Source organism: Hoplias malabaricus, chromosome 7 (assembly GCF_029633855.1).
Source record: "Hoplias malabaricus isolate fHopMal1 chromosome 7, fHopMal1.hap1, whole genome shotgun sequence".
Taxonomy (NCBI): domain Eukaryota; kingdom Metazoa; phylum Chordata; class Actinopteri; order Characiformes; family Erythrinidae; genus Hoplias; species Hoplias malabaricus.
Genome location: NC_089806.1, coordinates 43,573,086 through 43,597,877, shown reverse-complemented (window position 1 = coordinate 43,597,877; position 24,792 = coordinate 43,573,086). Strand labels below are relative to the sequence as shown.

Genomic DNA, 24,792 nt, shown 5'->3' with positions numbered 1-24,792 from the left:
CATTACTATACAACACTATACGACAACATATGATACAATACATTACTACACAACACTATACAACAACATACGATACAATACATTACTACACAACACTATACGACAACATACGATACAATACATTACTACACAACACTATACGACAACATATGATACAATACATTACTACACAACACTATACAACAACATATGATACAATACATTACTTTACAACACTATACGACAACATATGATACAATACATTACTACACAACACTATACGACAACATACGATACAATACATTACTACACAACACTATACGACAACATACGATACAATACATTACTACACAACACTATACGACAACATACGATACAATACATTACTACACAACACTATACGACAACATACGATACAATACATTACTACACAACACTATACGACAACATATGATACAATACATTACTACACAACACTATACAACAACATATGATACAATACATTACTATACAACACTATACGACAACATATGATACAATACATTACTACACAACACTATACAACAACATATGATACAATACATTACTATACAACACTATACGACAACATATGATACAATACATTACTATACAACACTATACAACAACATATGATACAATACATTACTATACAACACTATACGACAACATATGATACAATACATTACTACACAACACTATACAACAACATATGATACAATACATTACTATACAACACTATACGACAACATATGATACAATACATTACTACACAACACTATACAACAACATATGATACAATACATTACTATACAACACTATACGACAACATATGATACAATACATTACTATACAACACTATACAACAACATATGATACAATACATTACTACACAACACTATACAACAACATATGATACAATACATTACTATACAACACTATACGACAACATATGATACAATACATTACTATACAACACTATACGACAACATATGATACAATACATTACTACACAACACTATACAACAACATATGATACAATACATTACTATACAACACTATACGACAACATATGATACAATACATTACTACACAACACTATACGACAACATACGATACAATACATTACTACACAACACTATACGACAACATACGATACAATACATTACTACACAACACTATACAACAACATATGATACAATACATTACTATACAACACTATACGACAACATATGATACAATACATTACTATACAACACTATACGACAACATATGATACAATACATTACTACACAACACTATACAACAACATATGATACAATACATTACTATACAACACTATACGACAACATATGATACAATACATTACTACACAACACTATACAACAACATATGATACAATACATTACTATACAACACTATACGAAAACATATGATACAATACATTACTATACAACACTATACAACAACATATGATACAATACATTACTATACAACACTATACGACAACATATGATACAATACATTACTATACAACACTATACAACAACATATGATACAATACATTACTATACAACACTATACGACAACATATGATACAATACATTACTATACAACACTATACGACAACATATGATACAATACATTACTATACAACACTATACAACAACATACGATACAATACATTACTATACAACACTATACGACAACATATGATACAATACATTACTACACAACACTATACAACAACATATGATACAATACATTACTATACAACACTATACGACAACATATGATACAATACATTACTATACAACACTATACGACAACATATGATACAATACATTACTACACAACACTATACAACAACATATGATACAATACATTACTATACAACACTATACGACAACATATGATACAATACATTACTACACAACACTATACGACAACATACGATACAATACATTACTTTACAACACTATACAACAACATATGATACAATACATTACTACACAACACTATACAACAACATATGATACAATACATTACTATACAACACTATACGACAACATATGATACAATACATTACTATACAACACTATACGACAACATACGATACAATACATTACTTTACAACACTACACAACAACATATGATACAATACATTACTACACAACACTATACAACAACATATGATACAATACATTACTATACAACACTATACGACAACATATGATACAATACATTACTATACAACACTATACGACAACATATGATACAATACATTACTACACAACACTATACAACAACATATGATACAATACATTACTATACAACACTATACGACAACATATGATACAATACATTACTACACAACACTATACGACAACATACGATACAATACATTACATTACAATATACCATACGACACTATACTATGGAAAACAATACGCTACAATACACTAAAACACAATTCAATACAAATGTATACAACACAATACACTACAATGCAATATGATACAACACAATTCAATACAATACAATACACTACAACACAATAAAGTATAATAGGATACAACACAATTAATTATGATACAAATGCAACATAATACAGTATGATGCTTCATTATGATTGTTACTGGGACACTGTTATAAATGTGACACTGCAGAGGGTGACCTACACAAACGAGACCTGTCTTGCTCTCTCTCTCTCTCTGTGTCTGTATTCCTTTTCCTCCCTTTCTTCTGTCTCCTGTCTCTCTTTCTCAGTCTGTCTCTTTTCCTACATGTCCTCTACCCATATCTCTGTCTCTCACAGACTCGTTCTCTCTGTTTCACCGTCTCCTGCCTTTTCTCTCTGTCACTCTGTCTCTATCTGTTTTTCTTTTAATATCTCGCTCCCTTTTCCTACATTACTTCTATCTGTCTCTTTCTCTCTCCTGTTCTTGCCTTTCCTCTCTGTCTCTCTCTAACCTTTTCCTGGCTTCCCTCCCTCTCTCTCTCTCTCCCTCCCTCTCTCTCTCTCTCTCTCTCTCTCTCCCTCCCTCTCTCTCTCTCTCTCTCTCTGAGGTAGATTTGTACTGACAGCACCGGGTGCATTTCTCCAGTCAAATGCCATAAAAAGGGCGCACAGCTGATCAAAGCAGGAGAAAAGCGGGGAGCGTGCGCCCCTCTCGCGGGTTGGAGGCTTTTTGAAGGTTGGTTAAAACAAAACACACACACACACAAATCTCCTTTTCCCGACACACCAGCGCTATTTACATTTTACTCTGTTTTGCACGTGGATAAAAACACCCCCCATACACACACACACACACACATATACAACGAACATACACAGACTCAACAAGAACATCTGATCCTCCCAAAAACTTCTGCACAGACATCAGTCCACAGTGATGTGCTGAGGTTGTGGCGCCCCCTGGTCAAACTGCCTTGTTTATGTTGATTTTATTAACACACATTTATTGTAAATAATGTGAAACCTGTGCACCACGTTTAGTGTCTCCAGGGTCAGGGTCAGTGAGGGGACCAGGACGGTTTAATCATGCGGCCCCCACCTGAAAACACAGCACACAACTCTGGACCTCGATGTGGGCCTCAGACACAGAGACAGACAGTTCCTGGGCTCCCCACATTTATCCCATATAAGCAGCCCACATGGATCACCCTCCCAGAGCCCCTGCTACACCCAGGGTTCCACCGTGGACCCCACTAAGGTGTGTTGGCATGGGAGTGTTAAACTCAAACTCCCACTCAAATGGAATTAAATACAACTTTAATCTGAGTATTAAAATATTATACAATTATTTTTAATCATGCATTAAATTGTGCAAAAAACTCTCCAGTAAATGGTGCATCAAACTGTGCATTAAACTGTGCACTAAACTGTGCATTAAACTGTGCATTAAATTGTGCATCAAACTGTGCACTAAACTGTGCACTAAACTGTGCATTAAACTGTGCATTAAATTGTGCATCAAATTGTGCACTAAACTGTGCACTAAACTGTGCATTAAACTATGCATTAAATTGTGCACTAAACTGTGAATTAAATTGTGCAGTAAACTGTGCATTAAATTGTGCATCAAATTGTGCATCAAACTGTGCACTAAACTGTGCATTAAATTGTGCATTAAACTTTGCACTAAACTGTGCATTAAACTGTGCACTAAACTGTGCATTAAACTGTGCATTAAATTGTGCATTAAACTTTGCACTAAACTGTGCATTAAACTGTGCACTAAACTGTGCATTAAACTGTGCATTAAATTGTGCATTAAACTGTGCATTAAATTGTGCATCAAACTGTGCACTAAACTGTGCACTAAACTGTGCATTAAACTGTGCATTAAATTGTGCATCAAATTGTGCACTAAACTGTGCACTAAACTGTGCATTAAACTATGCATTAAATTGTGCACTAAACTGTGCATTAAATTGTGCACTAAACTGTGCATTAAATTGTGCACTAAACTGTGCACTAAACTGTGCATTAAACTATGCATTAAATTGTGCACTAAACTGTGCATTAAATTGTGCACTAAACTGTGCATTAAATTGTGCATCAAATTGTGCATCAAACTGTGCACTAAACTGTGCACTAAACTGTGCATTAAACTGTGCATTAAATTGTGCATTAAACTTTGCACTAAACTGTGCATTAAACTGTGCACTAAACTGTGCATTAAACTGTGCATTAAATTGTGCATTAAACTTTGCACTAAACTGTGCATTAAACTGTGCACTAAACTGTGCATTAAACTGTGCATTAAATTGTGCATTAAACTGTGCATTAAATTGTGCATTAAACTGTGCATTAAACTGTGCATTAAATTTTGCATCAGACTGTGTATTAAAGAGTGCAGAGCCGTTCCCTGTAAGACTTGTATTAACTCATGACTTCACTCAGAAAATCAACGAAAGTGCTGCTGTTTTACCGCGAGCTCAGACTCGTGCACACAGAGCAGTGGGGCCAGAGGCGCGCGCGCTGTTCTCTGGCCTAAAAAACAACACAGGAATGAGTTTGTTTTTGTTGTTGTTTTAAAGAGTGGTTTTTAATGAAGGTGCGCTCCTCGCTAAAGAAGCGAATCCGAAGTCACACACATTTAAAAAAAACCCACAGCCTGTTCAGAGACGCGGGGAAAAGGGGCGCGTATATAAATAAATATATATTAAAAGTCCCCGTTTGTGTGCGCGCCTGACAAAGCGGAGGAATGCTCCGCGCGCGCGGGACCACCGGCGGTGTTTACACACGCGGAGGGGAGCGAAGGAGCGCGCGGATCCTCTGGGTGCGTCAAGAACAGAGAGAGTGAAAGAGAGATAGAAAGAAACACCCGCCGCCCCGGCTCCGTTGGTAAACACGTGGCGCACGCGGCTCCCCGCAGACGCGCCGCCGTGTGTCGCCGCCGCCGCCGCCTCTCTCGCGACCCCGGTGGGACGCTCGCGCGCGCGCACGGCGACGAACTGGGAGCTGCGTGACGTAACGCGACGCCGAAACCCTGCAATATACAATTGTTTAAATAGAACAATAAAATAAAATAAAATGGAATAAAATAAAAGACACGGGTTACAGGGACTTTTATGACTTTTACAAAGTAAATAAAACCCAGAGAATATAAACAGTGTGTGTGTTGTTATCAATGGAGGAAGAAACTCACTGTGAAAGTGTTCAACAACATTTAGCTTCTGTGGAGGCTACATACAGAGGCCTAGTTATGATTTACAGTCATTAACAGCAACTCTCCCTGCACTAGAGAGAGCCTCAAAACACTCAGAACCACAGAAACCCATCACTTCTTCACGTCAGAGGGCATAAAGGATCAGTACTGGATAACAAAGCGAAAAAAAGTGTTATCCGCTGTTAGCCGCATTAGCATTTTCATCATGGGCTCTAAGGGAAAACTGTTAGCATGTTAGCCTCCAATACATTTCTCTGCTCTTGTGACTGAATCTGAATGCGTTATTCACACAAAGATCATACACCAGCTTCAGTAATCATCTTATTTCACTCCTGTGTGGTTTTAGTGTGCTTTGTATTATTTTCTCCCACTCTTTTATCCCTGTTTTGTACAGGTAAATAATCTGATCCCACTGTCCCTGCGCTCAGAGTGGAACAGATTATTGGAGGATATTTTATTTACGACTGTCTGCGTAAATTATTATTCTGGTTTGGCTTCAAGTTTAATAAAGTAGTTGTACTTGTCTGAAAATACCCACAGCTGGTGTATATGAATGTTTATGGTGTGTAAAACCCTATCTAGAACCCTGGTGCAGGGAGTTTAACCTATATACATAACCTGTATGTGAAAATGATAAGTTTTAACTAGCTTAAGTAGTGCACAAAATTCTTACTACGATATTTACAGCTCACAAACTATTTAAAAGTGTCTAAAAATTAACTACCGTAATATTACATACTATTAATTTTACAAAGTTTAAGTATATTTGTTTACCATACAATTGAACTTCAGAATGTAAAGATTCTCCTGCTCTTTTGTCATTTAATGGGAACTGTTGTGTCGTATTAAAATGAAAATAGTCATTTAATTCAGCAAAAAATTAACTAAAAAGGAAGTAGTGTAAAAACAGCCAGTGAAATATTTATTAGAAGCATGTGACGGATTGGTTCTGTTCTTGGGGATAATGTTTTATCTGAATGTGAGAGTTTTGGTTTAGACGATTTAAAAGATGCAGCACAAATGTGTTAAACTTTATTTGTACACCCATGTAGTGTTGTAAGCAGAATCTTAAAGTTCCATATGGTTTAAAACCCGTTTGTGTTTCAAATATCAGCTGCATCCCAAAGCCAAGGCTGCAGCAGAGGTAGGAGAGGTCACATGATACTGACTGTTTTTCCTTTTATGTAAAATGCCCCAGATACAGAAAGCACAAAATTAAATTTTAAATTAGCTTCTTTAATTTGACCAAAAAAAAAATTACAAAAATAACCCCATAACAAAAAAAACAAAAAATAAAAACACAATGGAGACGTAGGTGGCTCTGGCATTCACACATGCAGGAGTCTGAGTGAGTGTCCTTAGTTATCTTTTTTTATTATTATTATTATTAAGAGCTAAACAATACCAACTGATCCAGGATCTGTTTAATAACAAGTAGTAACTATCTACACAATTCGGATCAGTCTCATCTGAGATCCACAAGCTTCAACTCCAAGATCTAGAGCCTCAGAGCCGATATGGAGTCGTGTGCACGGCCGACGTTGGTACGGCAGGCTGTAAATGCAGCGTTGAGGGTAATATGACTCTTATTCTGTAATCACTCCTCTGATAATGTTCAGAAGAGCGAACTTAGCCATACGTTTAGCTCACATTCACTTCAAGGCATTTTGGTGCGTTATTTACACAATCCTTCCTGCATTACATCTCTCTCTGTGTGTGTGTGTGTGTCTGACAGATGATGCCTCATCACGCTACTGTGGATAAGCTTCGATCAGCATGGCATGGCCCTGGAACAGAAGCAAAGAGAGGACGTTAGCACACGAAAGGAAAGTGAATACTCTTATGTTGGTTCTACGTGTCCAAAAGTTTGTAGACACCCCTTAAAATCAACAAATGAATTCAGCTACTGTTAGGTCAGTGGTCTTTAGTGTTTTCTGCAGCACCACCTATTGTAGATGACACACACACACACACACACACACACACGTCTTCGGCTGCAATTTCTTTACACCCCCCACCTGCAATAACTGTGCACACACACACACACCTCTTATAATCACTACAGAAAAGCATACAGAATGAATGAAGCTGCTTATGATGATGATGATCACACCCAATGCCAGGCATGGACTAGAGAGGTGTAAAGCCCCTCAGCAATGAGTTCCAGAGCAGGGGATGTGTGTTCTCTGGAAGGATGAGGCTTTATCTAATACCTCTGATATGATTTAGAGCAGCGTTTATAGCTGAACACCATCAAATTCTCAGAGAAATGTTCCGGTGTCTATCAAAGAACATCAGCAGCTCTTGATACAGAAGTGTTGGATGAGTGTGTGTCCCTCACCTGGCCTCCTGCAGCACATGCAGCCACCAGTCCGTACTGTCCTCCCTCCTTTTTGAGGCGGTGAGCCACTGTGGTGACCAGTCTGCAGCCGGTGGCACCGAAGGGATGCCCGATAGACAGAGACCCACCCCACAGGTTAAACTTCTCCAACGGAGGAGCGCCCACCTGACACACAGGTAAATACAGGGTTAAAACAGCTACACACACAGTCACACAACTGCACACACACAAAACAACACACTCTTACCTTGGCTTTCCGGCCCATGTAGTTCTGTGCAAACCAGTCCGACTCCATAGCGGTCAGATTGGCCAGAATCTGCCCCTGAGGAGGCAACACACACAGGGCTCATTCAGATTTGTCAGCTGCGAATTACAGATATTTCCCGCTCTTAAAAACAAAGCGGTCATGGTGGGGGTTCTCTAGAGAAACAACATCTAAAAGTCTAATCTGTGTGTCATCGATAGGAAACCTGCAGTTTACGATTTGGCCACTTGGTGGCGCAGAAGAGCTACCTGCAGCACTCAGCAGTAAAGAGAAATCTAAATCCCTCTGAACACCCCACGAGACCTGCTCTTTCAGTCAGACAGTGATCTTATAGATGTGTGGAATCATCAGCATCATTCCTGCAACTCTACTGTGAACACACACACACACAACTCACAGCGAACGCCTCGTGGAACTCAAACACGTCGATGTCAGACAGAGTCAGTCCGCTCCTCTCCAGAACCTTTGGAGTGGCGTAGGTCGGCCTTAAAGTTCACAATAAAATAAACAACAGAAATAAACCATTAACATTCAGAAAAGGTGCAGAGAGAGAGACGTGATCAAAGACAGGTGAGTTCAGGTAAATAACACAAACGCCTGGTTACCATCAGCACCACCGTAAACAATTTAGAATCAGTCGGTCTCTATAGGACACAACATCTCTCACAGCAGTGTTCTCCCCCTGAGTAAACAGCCCTGTTCAGAACGCACCTGTTCCTTTAAATGATAACGAGCCGCTCGCTGTTCACCCCGACCCCGAGCGCACAGCAGTGAGGAGCGAGGAGCAGAAGCTCTGGTTTTTAGCCGTTTTCACTCTGTTCTCTTTCTTCTCCGTTTTTACTCAGTGCTCTTATTTCTCCGCGCTCGTTGTGTCTGTTTCGCTGAGTTTAACCTCGTCTTTGCGCTCTCACATAAACGCGGGTCCAGCGCTGCGATTGGACGGACTCAGACGAGGGGGCGGGGCCATTCTAAAGTCTCTGCACTTGACGTCAGAAGTGGAACAGAATCAGAACGACTCGTTTTATCACGTGACTTAGGCACAGCACAGAAAACAGATTGGTCTTGTTTCCACACATTTTTCCATAATACGTCACGTTTAGGTTAAAGGCGAGGAGTTCCTGCTTTTGAGAAAATCTCAGAAGTGGAAAGACGACGGCTCTAGGAAAGAGGAATAATTGTTTTCCTGCGTGAGGAGTAAACACTGCGGAGCAAAATGTACACAGCGTGAATAGTTTAAACTGAGACTTAAACACAAAGGAAACCACAGCAGAGCTGTTCTCTGCTCCTTTACCAGCAGAACTACAAGCCCAACACCAACAGAAAAACAACAACAAACCAGACACACACACACACACAGAGAGACAAAGAAGAAAGGCACACGCGCAGGAAAGCAAGCTGTCACTCACCCTAGCAGAAGCTGGTCTTTAGGGTCCTGAGAAACGTACACAAAATCCCTACAATAAAAACAAACAACTTTTAGACACACACACACACACACACACACACACACAGCCAGTGTGTAGTGGAGCATTGTGTAGCGTTGTATACATGTGAGCTTCAGATCTGAGTGCGCAGCATCGTTGTGTTTATATCTATACACTACTGTTGTTGTGTAGCACTGGTGTCTTATTGTGTAGCTTTGTTACTTATTGTTTACCTCAGATACGCTTTAGGCTTGTAACCCATGGCAAGCGCTTTCTCTTCAGACATCACCAGCACTGCAGAGGCACCATCAGTCTAACACACACACACACACACACAGTTGAGGAGGACCCGAGAGAAACAGCAGTAACCCCCTGCAGCCAATCAGAGCAGCTCTACCTGACTGGTCACTCACCAGGTAGGAGGAGTTAGCAGCAGTGACGGTTCCGTGTGGTTTGATGAAGGCGGGTTTCAGCTTGGACAGCTGCTCCATGCTGCTGGGCCGGATCCCGTTGTCCTTAGATACGATGTCCTTCCCTGAAATAAGACAAACGACATCACTCGAGCGTCACCGCCATGTCCGCACCCTCCCCCCGTCCCCTGAACGACCCCATGACCCCTGAACGGACCAGCAGTCGCTTCAGGAAACTACACAGGGACGTTATAAACTCTCAGAGTCCACCACAGAGAGAGCTACAATTCACAACACTTTAAATAAAGATGTCCTTTGATGTGATGCCCAGGATTGTGAATGAGTGAGTGACTGAATGAGTGAGTGGCCTTTAGATAGTGTGTGTGTGTGTGTGTGTGTGAGTATTATGTAGACAGTGGGTGTGCATAAATGTGTGTGTACTTTACTGTAGTTTAACGATTTACGACAGCCGTCACTCACCGGGAACCTTGAAGCTGATGATGTCAGTGAGCAGCCCCTCGTCCTGGGCTTTCTTTGCGAGTGTGTGAGAGCGCAGCGCAAACTCGTCCTGATCCAGGCGAGAAATTCCGAATGCGGCGGCCAGACGGTCAGCAGAGTGACCCATGGTCTCGGCCGTGGAGAACTCGGCCACAGCAGGGAGCTAGAGAGAGAGAGAGAGAGTGTGAAAGAGAGACAGAAAGAAAGAGAGGGAGACAGAGACAGACAGAGAAAGTGAGAGAGAGAAACAGAGACAGACAGAGAGAGAGAGACACAAAAGGCAGAAGACAATAAGAAATTGAGAAAAATAAGAAACAGGAAAAAAACAAAAATAGAAAGAAATATGGAGGGAGAGAAACAGAAAACAATGAAAGTGGATGAAGGGAAAGGGAGAGGCAGAGAGAGAGATACAGAAAGGAAAGGCAAGAACTTTACACACTATTTACAAATCACAACATGAACAAACAGCTTCCTGTAAAGACGTACAGAGGTGCATTATGGGTAATGTAGTACCTCAGGGGCGAGGTGAGCGAGGCGGATGGAGCCCAGCAGCGAGAGTCTGGCCCCGAGGCTCTTGGCTTTGTTCAGAGACAACATCGTCTTCCTCATTTTACGACTGTGACGGATGGGGACGTCCGACATGAACTCCACTCCTCCCGCCACCACCGCATCACACTGACCGGCCGCAATCAGACCCACAGCTACAGAACAACACACAGAGGGTGGGTGTGTGTGTGTGAAAGAAAAACGATGTTATTGGCCACATACTGACACTGCTGTCCACTCTCTCAGCTCCACTGTCCACTCAGGAGCACTCTGTAGTTCTACACTTACACACTGTAGTCCATCTGTGGCTCTGCATACTTTGTTACCCCCTTTCCCCCCTGTTCCTCAGCGCTCAGGACCCCCACAGAGCAGGTGTGATGTGGTGGTGGATCATTCTCAGCGCTGCAGTGCCACTGACGTGGTGGTGGTGTGTTAGTGTGTGTTGTGCTGGTGTAGAGTGGATCAGACACAGCAGTGCTGCTGGAGATTATTAACCCCTCAGTGTCACTGCTGGACTGAGAATTGTCCACTGCCTATGTCATAGACCACCGGGTCTGTGGGGGTCCTGACCAGACAAGGGTGAAGGGGGGCCAACAGATGGACTCCAGTGTGCACGTGTAGAAAAACAGAGTGCTCCTGTGTGGTCAGTGGAGCTGAGAGTGGACAGGTGAACAAGGAGGTGGCTTTAATGTGGTGTGTAATGGAAGTAAAAGTAAGGTACCTGTGGTCATGGCCTGGTTGGAGGAGATGCAGGCCATAGTCACAGTGTGAGCTGGAGTTTTATCAGAGAATCCAGCACCCAGTGCAGCCTACACACACAGACAGAGAGAGAGAGAGAGGATATAAGCAGCAGAACCATCTCAATAAGGCCAGTCACATTTGCTCAGCTCTGTAACGGAGTGTGAAGCCTGAACTGACCTCTCGGGCCACGTTGCTGGTCTTCACCTCCTGAATGACCGTTCCGTACACAATGTAGTCCACAGCATCTTTAGGGAACGCCGTTCTGTTCAGCAGACCTCTGCGGAAATACACACAGACACCATCATTACATCACGGTCTAAAGAAAAACATGCATCTCCAACATAGTAACTTTACAGAAGAAAAAACTCAACTGAAGTCACTGTAAATAGATTTAATTCAGAGTCATTTGGGAGTCTTTCTATTGGTGCATTCATCATTAAATTCTCACTGTGTGAAGGACAGTTGTCGTAATCTAAACATTCATAGTTTCTCTCTCTATCAGCGATGGTTTATTAAAAGCATGTGTTCAGCACGAGCTCTAAACAACCCCCAACTTCAAACACTTCAGCTCAGATTTACATTCATTCATCTATTCATTTAAATTAAATATTAGGAAGCGTTCAAATTTCCTCTGTTTTTAATGGAGAATGCATTAAATGGTGTTCTCTCTGTGTCTGTGTGGGTTTCCTCTGGGTGACTGTCTGTGAGGAGTGTGGTGTGTTCTCCCTGTGTCTGCGTGGGTTTCCTCCGGGTCACTGTCTGTGAGGAGTGTGGTGTGTTCTCCCTGTGTCTGCGTGGGTTTCCTCCAGGTGACTGTCTGTGAGGAGTGTGGTGTGTTCTCTCTGTGTCTGTGTGGGTTTCCTCTGGGTGACTGTCTGTGAGGAGTGTGGTGTGTTCTCCCTGTGTCTGCGTGGGTTTCCTCCGGGTCACTGTCTGTGAGGAGTGTGGTGTGTTCTCCCTGTGTCTGCGTGGGTTTCCTCCAGGTGACTGTCTGTGAGGAGTGTGGTGTGTTCTCTCTGTGTCTGCGTGGGTTTCCTCCGGGTCACTGTCTGTGAGGAGTGTGGTGTGTTCTCTCTGTGTCTGCGTGGGTTTCCTCCGGGTGCTCCGGTTTCCTCCCACAGTCCAAAAAACACACGTTGGTAGGTGGATTGGAGACTGAAAAGTGTCCGTAGGTGTGAGTGTGTGTGTTGCTCTGTGAAGGACTGGCGCCCCCTCCAGGGTGTATTCCTGCCTTGTGCCCAATGATTCCAGGTAGGCTCTGGACCCACCGAGACCCTGAACTGGATAAGGGTCACAGACAATGAATGATTGCATTAAATGGTAAACGATATAATCTCAAATATCTGTTCACATTCCTTATTTTTCAAGTTTTCTGCCTCGAGATTCGCTGATCCCTTGAAATATGACAAACCCTGGACGTTAAATTTTTTAAAACTGTTATTTACGGACACCTCCGCACACTATGGGTGAAAGAGGCTCTTACTGCAGTGCTCCTCTGGCCAGGTCATGGGGCATCAGGTCAGCGTACCTGTAAACAACAAACACACACTCAGCCAGAGACACAGAGATAAACACACACAGGTTTATACACAAAGAGGAGCACTCAGGGAAAATCAGCTCCGCCCCAGCTGTGAGAGTGGAATAAGAGTTATATTAAATATTAAAGGAACACTAGGTAAGGTTTGGCATTTCTGTTCCTGGGCTCCCCCTACAGTTCACCTTTACAGCACTGTTCTGAAATCAAGGTAAAGAGGGAGGTGGGTATGGTCTCCTACCCTCCTCCAAAAGTTACACAGTGCAGTTTCTGCGGTGCTGAGCCCAGACTAGCAACGACAGAGGCTATATTCTCCTTATGACAGCTCAGTGGAGCATCACAATGAATTTGAAGCTGTAATTTTAAGTGCTATGTACTACGTAGTGTTGCTTTAAAAGACCCCCTCCAGTGGATATCCAGGGTGTGGACTTGTTAGTGGGTGTTATCTGTGTCTGTGATTGGTTAGGACACCCACCGCACACAGTTAAGTAATCAGGGATTGGTTACAGTGCTCATTTGAATATTGAAACCTTTGGTAACATCAGTATCAAAGCCCTCACACACACTTACGTAGTGCCAGATTGCAGGAACGGGGTCCGGACGCCATCAACCAGAACGATGTTCTTCACCCCAGGCTTGGCCAGAGACTTCTTGCTTTTTGCTGTTGATGAAAACAAAGCGAGTCATATGATTAAAGAGTCAAGACTCACGGAGGATTCATGTTTCCCAGAGGATTAAACCCAGTACGGAGCGGTACACGGCGAGTGGAGACCAGTTACATTCTCCAACTAGAGCTAATTTAATCAGTAAAAGGATGAAAAAAAAAACCAAAGCTACATTTATTTAATCTTTGCTCAAACCTATTACCCACAATCCACTTTGATCCCATCAAAGGTTTGGCATTTCTGTTCCTGGGCTCCCCCTACAGTTCACCTTCACAGCACTGTTCTGAAATCAAGGTAAAGAGGAAGGTGGGTATGGTCTCCTACCCTCCTCCAGAAGTTACACAGTGCAGTTTCTGCTGTGCTGAGCCCAGACTAGCAACGACAGAGGCTATATTCTCCTTATGACAGCTCAGTTGGGCGGCACGGTGGTGCAGCATGTAGTGTCTCTGTCACACAGCTCCAAGGGCCTGGAGGTTGTGGGTTCAATTCCCACTCCGGGTGACTGTCTGTGAGGAGTGTGGTGTGTTCTCTCTGTGTCTGCGTGGGTTTCCTCCGGGTGACTGTCTGTGAGGAGTGTGGTGTGTTCTCTCTGTGTCTGCGTGGGTTTCCTCCGGGTGACTGTCTGTGAGGAGTGTGGTGTGTTCTCTCTGTGTCTGTGTGGGTTTCTGCGTGGGTTTCCTCCGGGTGACTGTCTGTGAGGAGTGTGGTGTGTTCTCTCTGTGTCTGCGTGGGTTTCCTCCGGGTGACTGTCTGTGAGGAGTGTGGTGTGTTCTCTCTGTGTCTGCGTGGGTTTCCCCCGGGTGACTGTCTGTGAGGAGTGTGGTGTGTTCTCTCTGTGTCTGCGTGGGTTTCCCCCGGGTGACTGTCTGTGAGGAGTGTGGTGTGTTCTCTCTGTGTCTGTGTGGGTTTCCTCCGGGTGACTGTCTGTGAGGAGTGTGGTGTGTTCTCTCTGTGTCTGCGTGGGTTTCCTCTGGGTGACTGTCTGTGAGGAGTGTGGTGTGTTCTCTCTGTGTCTGCGTGGGTTTCCTCTGGGTGACTGTCTGTGAGGAGTGTGGTGTGTTCTCTCTGTGTCTGCGTGGGTTTCCTCTGGGTGACTGTCTGTGAGGAGTGTGGTGTGTTCTCTCTGTGTCTGCGTGGGTTTCCCCCGGGTGACTGTCTGTGAGGAGTGTGGTGTGTTCTCTCTGTGTCTGTGTGGGTTTCCTCCGGGTGACTGTCTGTGAGGAGTGTGGTGTGTTCTCTCTGTGTCTGCGTGGGTTTCCTCCGGGTGACTGTCTGTGAGGAGTGTGGTGTGTTCTCTCTGTGTCTGCGTGGGTTTCCTCCGGGTGACTGTCTGCGTGGGTCCGTAGATGTGAGTGTGTGAGTGAATGTGTGTGTTGCCCTGTGAAGGAGTTCACATTTTCCACCCTTCAAAGTGTGCACTTTAGAGACATTAGGGCTTAGGGAAATAACTGGGACACAGCCTTCGCATCCCTAGGGTCTAAGTGCAAACTTAAAGCAAGCACCTGACTATTACACATTGAATTGAACTGAGAGGTGTGTGTGTGTGTGTGTGTTTTTTTTTTTTACCTTGAGCCTGCAGTAGAGCCGATGAGCTGAGCGTACGTGTTGCTGTATTTATGAAAAAAGAGACAGAGAGAGAGAATGCATTAATTATTTTCATTTCATTTCAGTGTCCAGACTCAGAGACTCAGTCCCCTGTGATTCCTCAGCCTTCTGAGGATGGGAGTCCTGAGGTTAGAGATGTACTTGCGGTTCGAGTACCCATCGTGGCTGCCTCGCGTATCCTGCATGTGTTGTGCACATCTTCAGAAAATAAACTCTAAGTGCATTACACGTGTAAACACTAGGGGGCAGTGCAGGCGATCAACAGAAGGCAGTCTCAGAGCTAAATCTGCAAACACCCACGTCTTTCTCAGGTCTGCCCTCTAGTGGAAGCCTCCAGTTACAAGCGTAGCACAGAGGCAAGTATGTGAACGTTTACGTTACACATCTCTTCCCTTAGAGTTCACAGTGGGCCTCGCTCTCTCTGGGTGGGTGTGACGGCCAGCGTGAGCGTCTGTCAGGTAACGTGAGAGTCCCGGGCACTGTTCACGGACACTGCATTAAAAGCAGAGTCAAAGCATGCGGCGGTGGATGCCTCGGAGGACGCAAGGTCCAGGTTTTGTGGGCATCACGTGTGATAGAAAGCAGTTAGCTAACGGCAAACAGGGGATATCTGCTCAAATATTATACTGTAGTTTATTAACTGTAGACTCATCAAGAACTGACCGAAGCCGAGGGCCCGGGGGGAGGCGGCAGGGCAGGTCCTCAGAGAGTTCATCAACATAGACGCCATCCTGTAGTTCTGAGAAAAGAAAAACAAAAATGTTACATCACACCTGCACGGACAAATGAGCCACAAGATTAAAACCACTGACAGGTGATGGGAGTTACAGCGAGTCAACACTCGGATCCAACCAAAGAGCACACGCCGCTGAAAGGGTTAATAGAGAGGGGTCAGAACCCATCGTGCTGCGACAGGGAGTTCCCGGTGTGGAGTGGTCACTATCACTGACGTGTGATGGTAGTGACGGGGTCAGCACGGTCTTCACGTTTACACTTCTCTTTATTAAACACGGTTCTATAGGGAACCAAATGTGGTGGTTCTTCAACGTAGCTGCTTGTTTGGGAGCACCTCTAAGTTATTCACGGCTTCAGAAGGAAGCCTCAAGATTTGGGAATGCACCTTCAGGCGGAAATTGGGAGAAAATAAAAGCCTGGATAATCATTTTAGTCCAAGATTAATCAAATTAATCAAACGTCGGTTTGGTTGCCGGGCAGATATTCCACAGCTCAACCAATCATTGCAGTCTGTGTGACTGTGGGTATTATATCCACTGAATATAAGTGTATAAATATATTAACTGAGTAAAATCAAAGTGCCGTAAAGGAGACTGTGCTCCTATGTTCACTCTTCTTCACCACCTCCACCGTCAGCGAGGGTCAGGACCTGTTGCCGGTCACCGCTCGTCCTTCCTCTGACCACTTCCGGCAGAGAAGCTCCGACTAAAACATTATGAGCATCGTAATGTGGCTCAGAACCTTCCAGCACCAAGTTCAAGAACTGCCCTCATCACTCACTGCCCCTTCTACCCCCCTCCCCCCACTTCTCTTCGACAGGGGGCACTGTAACCACAGGCACGGTTTAAATAAACTAACATGATACACCTAGTCCTGCTTATTGAGGTCATTATGCGTCTAACTGTGAAGTTGTATCATATTCTAGAGCTGTAAGATATAAACAAATGAGGCGGAGGGTTACAGACGCCTCTAGGGGTGTGTCTCATTGAGTTGAATGGCGGAAAGCTCGTGACCTTTCACCTACTTCTCGAGACGGGCTCGTGATACAGCGCTGTTGTTATAACCCAGCCTTCGCCGCACAAACACTCAATGAAAAATCACAAACTCACACGGACGCGCGCTTTCGAAGCACCGCAGTTTGCAAAAATACAGCCCCTGTGACGTCATACGGTGTTTAACGCAGCGGCGCTGGCTTTAATGTTGACGCGAAGAGCGCGTGCATGCATAACATTTATGTGACCGCACGAGCGCGGTTCTAAGTCATGTTTACACGCTACCTGTGTGTGCCGAGCTTTATCCCCAGAACGGCCGCTGTCTGTCTTCCTGGGTCTGATACAAGACTACAACAAAAAAAAAAAGTGCAGCACTTAAAATAGCCGGTGGGGGGTGGGGTGTGTGTGTGTGTGAGGGGGGGGAGTGTTTAGCAGCCCTTCGAAGTGCCTGAACGCAACGGCTAAAACAACTCAAACCGCGCGCGGACCCGTGTTAATGAGGAAATAAGGCGAATGCGCGCGCGCTCGATAAACGTGCATGGTGGGTGTGCATGCATGCGATTTTTTAAAACACGCGTCCGCTCAGTTCACGCGACGCACAGGCACGGGCAACGCTGTGCAAACGCCAGGGGCCTCGCGCGGGCCCTGTGGGTGTGTGTTCTCAGCGCTGGCGCTTTCTCTTCGCCGTCTGTGGGTGTGTGCGTGTGTGACTGGAGCTCGAGCAGCGATGGCGAGCGCGCTGTTGAGATGTGCGGTCAGCAAATACGGACACTTCTCCGGTAGGGTGTTTATGTGCACGCTTGTGCGCGCGAGAGGTTCGTGCACGTCATGGTGTTTATGTGGTGAATGTGGTTTTAATGCAGATGAGTTTAATACGTGTCACTCGCGACCTTATTAGACCCGGAGGAGCGCGTGAGAGAATGAATGAACTTTCACCTACTTTTGTTGGAATGGGAGGGTGGAGGGGTGTCTGTGTGTGTGTGTGTGTGTGTGTGTGTGTGTGAGAGAGAGAGAGAGAGAGAGAGAGATCACTCTAAACCAGCTGCACTAAAGATAAAATGTACTTGTGACATCACAAACCAACTGATATTTAGACATTGTGTTGTAGTAGTGTGTTCATGTACTGTACTCTTCTGCATTATTATTCCGCAATAACCCGGTCATACACTGATTATTAGTAAGTAAACTTTTATTTATGTAGCAGTTGTTCAAGTAAAACTACAAAGTCCCTCACAAAGAATAAATGAAACAAAAGAATAAAAGAAAATGACTAATTTTACTATACTACACAACTATACTGTACTTTATATACAGTGCTACATTAAAATCGTAAAGTGTTTACTATTATTTAATAACATACAATGCTACTATCCCATTCTGTTTTGAATTTTGCTTTAATGTTCAGTACTTGTACTGTCTACTTACAATAATATACTGTACTGTTTTATAGTACACGGCCTATTGTACTATATTACCATACAATAGTGCACCGTATTGTTTTATAGTACACTGTCTATTGTAATGTACTATATTACCATACAATAGTACACCATACTGTTTTATAGTACACTGTCTATTGTAATGTACTATATTACCATACAATAGTACACCATATTGTTTTATAGTACACTGTCTATTGTAACGTACTATATTACCATACAATAGTACACCATATTGTTTTATAGTACACTGTCTATTGTAATGTACTATATTACCATACAATAGTACACCATATTGTTTTATAGTACACTGTCTATTGTAATGTACTATATTACCATACAATAGTACACCGCACTGTTTTATAGTACACTGTCTATTGTAACATACTATATTACCATACAATAGTACACCGCACTGTTTTATAGTACACTGTCTATTGTAATGTACTATATTACCATAAAATAGTACACCATATTGTTTTATAGTACACTGTCTATTGTAATGTACTATATTACCATACAATAGTACACCATATTGTTTTATAGTACACTGTCTATTGTAATGTACTATATTACCATACAATAGTACACCATATTGTTTTATAGTACACTGTCTATTGTAATGTACTATATTACCATACAATAGTACACCATATTGTTTTATAGTACACAGTCTATTGTAATGTACTATATTACCATACAATAGTGCACCATACTGTTTTATAGTACACTGTCGATTGTACCGTACTATAGACGCTGTAAATAATGTATACTAAAATATTGAAAATGTGTTTTAAAAATCATATAATTTTTATTGAAACGTTTTATATTGAAATATATTGATATTGAAATATTGTCCAGCCCTAGCAACACCTCACTACAGTCTTACACTAAACTACACTACTATACTGGACTTATCTGTTATGTGTTATTCTGTGTATTTTTAGATCATTAAAAAAGTGAACAGTGTTTATGTATAGAACCATGAATAGTTACATTTTTCTGTGCTGGAGAACCTTTTGTATGCAGTTCATGGTACTATCTAGCACCCAAATGTTCCTGTGTAGTGAAGGTCACTCTATTTCGGAGTCACCTCTCTCTCAGGGGTCAGCAGTTTAACGAGGTGACCTTCTGTCAGTTTGAAGTGAAGACCTGCGGCTGCGCTGGCTGTGAGAGGGTTGATGGTGTACGTTATGTTCTTCAAATGGGTGCTGGGGCTTTATGCAGTGGGTTTTCTGACTTAATTTGGTTCATAACCTGAGGCTGAACGAGGAATCGTTTTTGTATCGATATCATGGTGCATTTTTCATATAACTTACATATATAATAGAAATGAGTGGTGTTATTAACGTGGATGGAACTACAGAGGGCTAAACTGGGCTAAACACACACACACAGTCACAGGAGGTGTGTATGTTTCCATTGCATCGTGAAAGTGTCAGGTGAGGGAGAGGAAAACTGGGACAAAGGTCATTTCATATCTATGACTACTAGTGTATATGGGTCAAAGTGCACTCACAGTTTCACACTCAAATAACCGCACTCTGTACGATCCTGATTTAACTTTTATATCCCTCCTTTACGTTTAAAAACACAGGAATGTCACAGAACCTGTGGGACACGTAACAGTCGCACCACAGCACTGTGGAAAGTTAAGATAGTGTTAAGATATTTTTAGTTTATTCTCTACAAATAAATGTGTTGCAAAATAAAAGAAAAGATCTAGGTCTTTCTTTTTAAACACATAATAAAGTTAAAGTATATATAATACTTTCTCAGTGATGCTCATCGTTTTCAGCCTGTTTTTTTGTGGGTTGTAGTTGTGGGGCCCTGGAAGTGTGGCCTAAACCTCTCTAGTCTTCGAGTGTTTCTCTAATTTATTGATAGCGATGCGAGCGGTGCTGTATTCGGCTCCCTGGCATGGCCGATGAATATATTTGTGTGATTCAAGGCTAAAGAACTAGCTGCTTTAGCCTCAGCAAATGCCTTTTCATTAACAGTGAGGGCAGCAAAGTCATTATGTGAAAGGTGTGAGTCTTCATCCTGTCACTGATTCATTCATTCATTGTCTGGCTGGGCGCAAGGAGGGAACACTCCCTGGAGGGGGCGCCAGTCCTTCACAGGGCGACACACACTCACACATTCACTCACACACTCACTACCAACGTGTGTTTTTAGAGCTCTGGTCACTAACATGTTAAACTGATTTCTTATTGATCCAGGAGTATTGTTTCTGTGATTGTAGTTAAATGCGTGCTACTATTTAGTGTTTGTGTTTCTTTACTTCTCAGCGACCGGACGCCGTAGCCTCTCTGCCTCGGCAGCTCTGTTGGGTAAGAACGGAATGTCTGTTTATATTAATGATATGGTTAAAGTGCGTAGTGCTGATGGATCATATCTGTGTGTGTTCTGTTCTCCAGCGCGGACTCATGTGAACTACGAGATCAAAGATGACGTGGCAGTCGTTCGGATCAACGATCCCACCGCCAGGGTACACACCTCCCCTCGTTTACATACTGCTGACATCAGAGAGTCATACACCTTCACGTTTATACTGTTTATTCCTTTACAACAAATCCAGTCAGTCATTCCCTCCAGTGATTCTTCTTTAAGTTATGAAACGTTAATTATACTGGCACCTAGTTGCTTGTTTTAAACATGGCCGCTCCCATGTGGGGGGGGCCCGCTCTGTGGAGCGTAAACTGGTTCATTCAGGGATGGCAAAGCAGTTTGCTTCTTTTATAAAGAATCTGCATCATAAACAGTTAACAGTGAGGTGTGTGTGTGTGTGTGTGTGTGTGTGTGTGTGTGTGTGTGTGTGTGTGTGTGTGTGTGTGTGTGCAGGTAAACACTCTGTCCAAGCAGCTGCAGTCTGAGATGACTGAAGTGTTGAATGAAGTTTGGGGGAACAGTGCGGTGAAGAGCGCTGTCTTCATCTCCACCAAACCAGGCTGCTTCATCGCTGGAGCAGATATCAAGTATAACACACACACACACACACACACACACACACACATACATACATACATACACACACTGAGATACACACACACACACACACACACTGAAAAACACACACTAAGATACACATACACACACACACACACACTGAGATACACACACACACACTGAGACACACACACTGAGACACACACACACACTGAGACACACACACTGAGACACATACACACACACACACACACACTGAGACCCATACACACACACACACACACTGAGACACATACACACACACACACACACTGAGACACATACACACACACACACACACACTGAGACACATACACACACACACACACACTGAGACACATACACACACACACACACACACACTGAGACACATACACACACACACACACACACTGAGACACACACACACACACACACTGAGACACATGCACACACACACACACGCACACACTGAGACACATACACACACACACACACACTGAGACACATACACACACACACACTGAGACACATACACACACACACACTGAGACACAGACACACACACACACTGAGACACAGACACACACACACAGACACACACACACACACACACACTGAGACACACACACACACACTGAGACACACATGATTTAAAACCCCTGGTTGTATTAACCCTGTGATGCTCCACTGTGCCGCAGCATGATCAAGGCCTGTCAGAGCGCAGAGGAAGTGGCCTCACTCTCGCAGGAAGGACAGAAGATGTTTGAGAAGATCGAGAAGTCCCCCATCCCTATCGTCGCCGCCATCCACGGCTCCTGTCTGGGAGGAGGACTGGAGGTCAGGGGAGGAACGGAGGGACGGGGGGAGGGAAGATGGATGGATGGATGAATATATGTCAGATGAATACTTGATGTTCTCTCTCTCTCTCTCAGTTTGCAATCGCGTGTCACTATCGTGTGGCCACTAAGAGTAAGAAGACAGTGATGGCCACTCCGGAGGTGATGCTGGGGCTGCTGCCCGGAGCCGGAGGAACTCAGAGACTGCCCAAAATGGTCAGACTTTACACACACTTCCTAAGCATACACACCTTTAGGAAGCAAACCCATCAAAGAGAAGGAGAGAAACAAATACTCTGTTCATCCCTGGTGTCCTCACTCAGAGATTCTGTTGTTTTTTTGGGGGGTCCTAAATGCTGCTGTATCTTGACTCTCCGGGCCACCGTACTGTGGCGATGAAGAGGTGTGTTGTCATTGTTTAGTCAGTGTTTACCACCTTGTTTATTGTGTCCAGCTGGGGCTCCCTACAGCCTTCGACATGATGTTGACGGGGAAGAACATTCGCGCCGACAAAGCCAAGAAGATGGGCCTCGTGCACCAGCTGATCGACCCCCTCGGTAAAGCAGTCCGGAATTTATAGACGCTCCCTCAGTGTCCAGCACAGTGTCTGGTACGACTGCTAATCTTTCTCTCTCTCTCTCTCTCTCTCTCTCTCTCTCTCTCTCTCTCTCTCTCTCCCTCCCTCCTTCTCTCTCTCTTCGTCTCTCTCCCTCTTTTTCTCTCTCTCTCCCTCTCTCTCTGTCACTCTCTCTCTCTATATCTCTCTCTCCCTTTCTCTCTCTCTATCTCTCTCCCTCCTTCTCTCTCTCTCCCTCCTCTCTTTCTCTCTCTCTGTCTCTCTCTTCGTCTCTCCATCTTTCTCTCTGTCTCTCTCTTCGTCTCTCCATCTTTCTCTCTCTCTCTCTCTTGGTCTCTCCATCTTTCTCTCTCTCTCTCTGTCTCTCTCTCTTCATCTCTCCATCTCTCTCTCCCTCTCTCTCTTCGTCTCTCCATCTCTCTCTCCCTCTCTCTCTGTCTGTCTCTCTCTCTCTCTCTCTCTCTCTCCCTTTCTCTCTCTCTATCTCTCTCCCTCCTTCTCTCTCTCTCCCTCCTCTCCATCTTTCTCTCTCTCTGTCTCTCTCTTCGTCTCTCCATCTTTCTCTCTCTCTCTCTCTTGGTCTCTCCATCTTTCTCTCTCTCTCTCTGTCTCTCTCTCTCTCTGTCTCTCTCTCTCTCTGTCTCTCTCTCTCTCTGTCACTCTCTCTCTCTGTCTGTCTCTCCCTCCCTCTCTCTCTCTCTCTCTCTCTCTCTCAGGTCCAGGGCTGAAGAACCCAGAGGAGAGGACTATAGAGTATCTGGAGGAGGTGGCGGTGGGCGTGGCTAAAGGCCTGGCTAATAAGAAGGTCACTGTGGAGAAGAAGGAAGGCCTAATGCAGAGTAATACACACTCACACACTCCCCCTCAAACACACACACACACACACGCATCACTCATTCACTTTTCTACAGGGAACACGCTTAAAATTACGCTTTAATTTGTTAAATTCTCCACACGGGGGCGCCATTTACAGAACAGCAGTGAATATTGAGTATATAAACTGTGTCTGTGTGTGTGTGTGTGTGTGTGTGTGTGTGTGTGTGTGTGTGTGTGTGTGTGTTAGAGCTGCAGAGTGCTGTGTTGGGAATACCATTTGTGAGGAAGCAGATCTACAAAACTGTCAACAACAAAGTGATGAAACAAACTAAAGGCCTTTACCCAGCACCACTCAAGATCATAGAGGTATACACACACACACACACACACAATAACAGAATACCGCTCTCTAACTTGCAGTATGTCTCTGATACAGCTACATGTATTGCTAAAGGTGTGTGTGTGTGTGTGTGTGTGTGTGTGTGTGTGTGTGTGTGTGTTTAGTGTGTGGAGACGGGTGTGGAGAAGGGTCCTGCTGAAGGATACCTGGCAGAGTCTCAGGTTGGTCTCACTGCATCACTCCTCTCTCTCTGTAAACTGTATTAAGAGAAACCCCTGATGACTTCCATAATTCATTGACTTTCTTTTGAAAAACAAGGACACGCTTTTTAAAATGTATTTATTTGCACAGCTGTGGTGCACAACCCTTATTTATCTGTT

General features: G+C 43.7%; 2 protein-coding genes across 4 annotated transcripts in view; one reads left to right on the top strand and one right to left on the bottom strand.

Moving 5' to 3' along the window:
* Positions 1-6,913: 6,913 nt before the first annotated feature.
* Positions 6,914-17,854, bottom strand: hadhb (hydroxyacyl-CoA dehydrogenase trifunctional multienzyme complex subunit beta). 2 transcript variants are annotated; one of them, XM_066676733.1, is made up of 16 exons: positions 17,720-17,854; positions 16,371-16,446; positions 15,669-15,710; positions 14,008-14,098; positions 13,387-13,431; positions 12,081-12,180; positions 11,884-11,971; positions 11,130-11,317; positions 10,599-10,779; positions 10,122-10,243; positions 9,942-10,021; positions 9,691-9,738; positions 8,682-8,769; positions 8,267-8,341; positions 8,020-8,184; positions 6,914-7,465 (listed from the first exon to the last, which is right to left on the bottom strand). In XM_066676733.1, exons 2-16 carry the CDS (start codon positions 16,435-16,437, stop codon positions 7,430-7,432), a joined length of 1,416 nt encoding a protein of 471 aa, XP_066532830.1. In that variant the 5' UTR covers positions 16,438-16,446; positions 17,720-17,854; the 3' UTR covers positions 6,914-7,429. The 2 variants fall into 2 exon arrangements, with proteins under 2 accessions (XP_066532830.1, XP_066532831.1); XM_066676734.1 differs by lacking the exon at positions 17,720-17,854 and adding an exon at positions 17,552-17,639.
* A 179-nt stretch (positions 17,855-18,033) lies between these two features.
* Positions 18,034-24,792, top strand: part of hadhaa (hydroxyacyl-CoA dehydrogenase trifunctional multienzyme complex subunit alpha a) — a 13,802-nt gene continuing 7,043 nt past the window's right edge. The window contains exons 1-10 of one of the 2 annotated variants that reach the window (XM_066677475.1): positions 18,034-18,249; positions 21,165-21,206; positions 21,294-21,364; positions 21,718-21,851; positions 22,542-22,680; positions 22,776-22,895; positions 23,134-23,236; positions 23,973-24,095; positions 24,320-24,438; positions 24,577-24,633. In XM_066677475.1, coding sequence (XP_066533572.1) covers positions 18,162-18,249; positions 21,165-21,206; positions 21,294-21,364; positions 21,718-21,851; positions 22,542-22,680; positions 22,776-22,895; positions 23,134-23,236; positions 23,973-24,095; positions 24,320-24,438; positions 24,577-24,633 — 996 coding nt within the window. In that variant the 5' untranslated portion in view covers positions 18,034-18,161. The remainder of the gene's footprint in view (positions 18,250-21,164; positions 21,207-21,293; positions 21,365-21,717; positions 21,852-22,541; positions 22,681-22,775; positions 22,896-23,133; positions 23,237-23,972; positions 24,096-24,319; positions 24,439-24,576; positions 24,634-24,792) is intronic. The other variant, XM_066677476.1, reaches the window with a different exon arrangement.

Bases quoted from the DNA above. Each gene is read 5' to 3' on its own strand.
- hadhb (XM_066676733.1), bottom strand. From the start codon at position 16,437: ATGGCGTCTATGTTGATGAACTCTCTGAGGACCTGCCCTGCCGCCTCC. The intron at 10,780-11,129 runs GTACTACATTAC...CTCTCTCTCTAG, and splicing joins TCGCTCACCTCGCCCCTGAG to CTCCCTGCTGTGGCCGAGTT. The intron at 8,342-8,681 runs GTGAGTTGTGTG...TTGCCTCCTCAG, and splicing joins AGTTCCACGAGGCGTTCGCT to GGGCAGATTCTGGCCAATCT.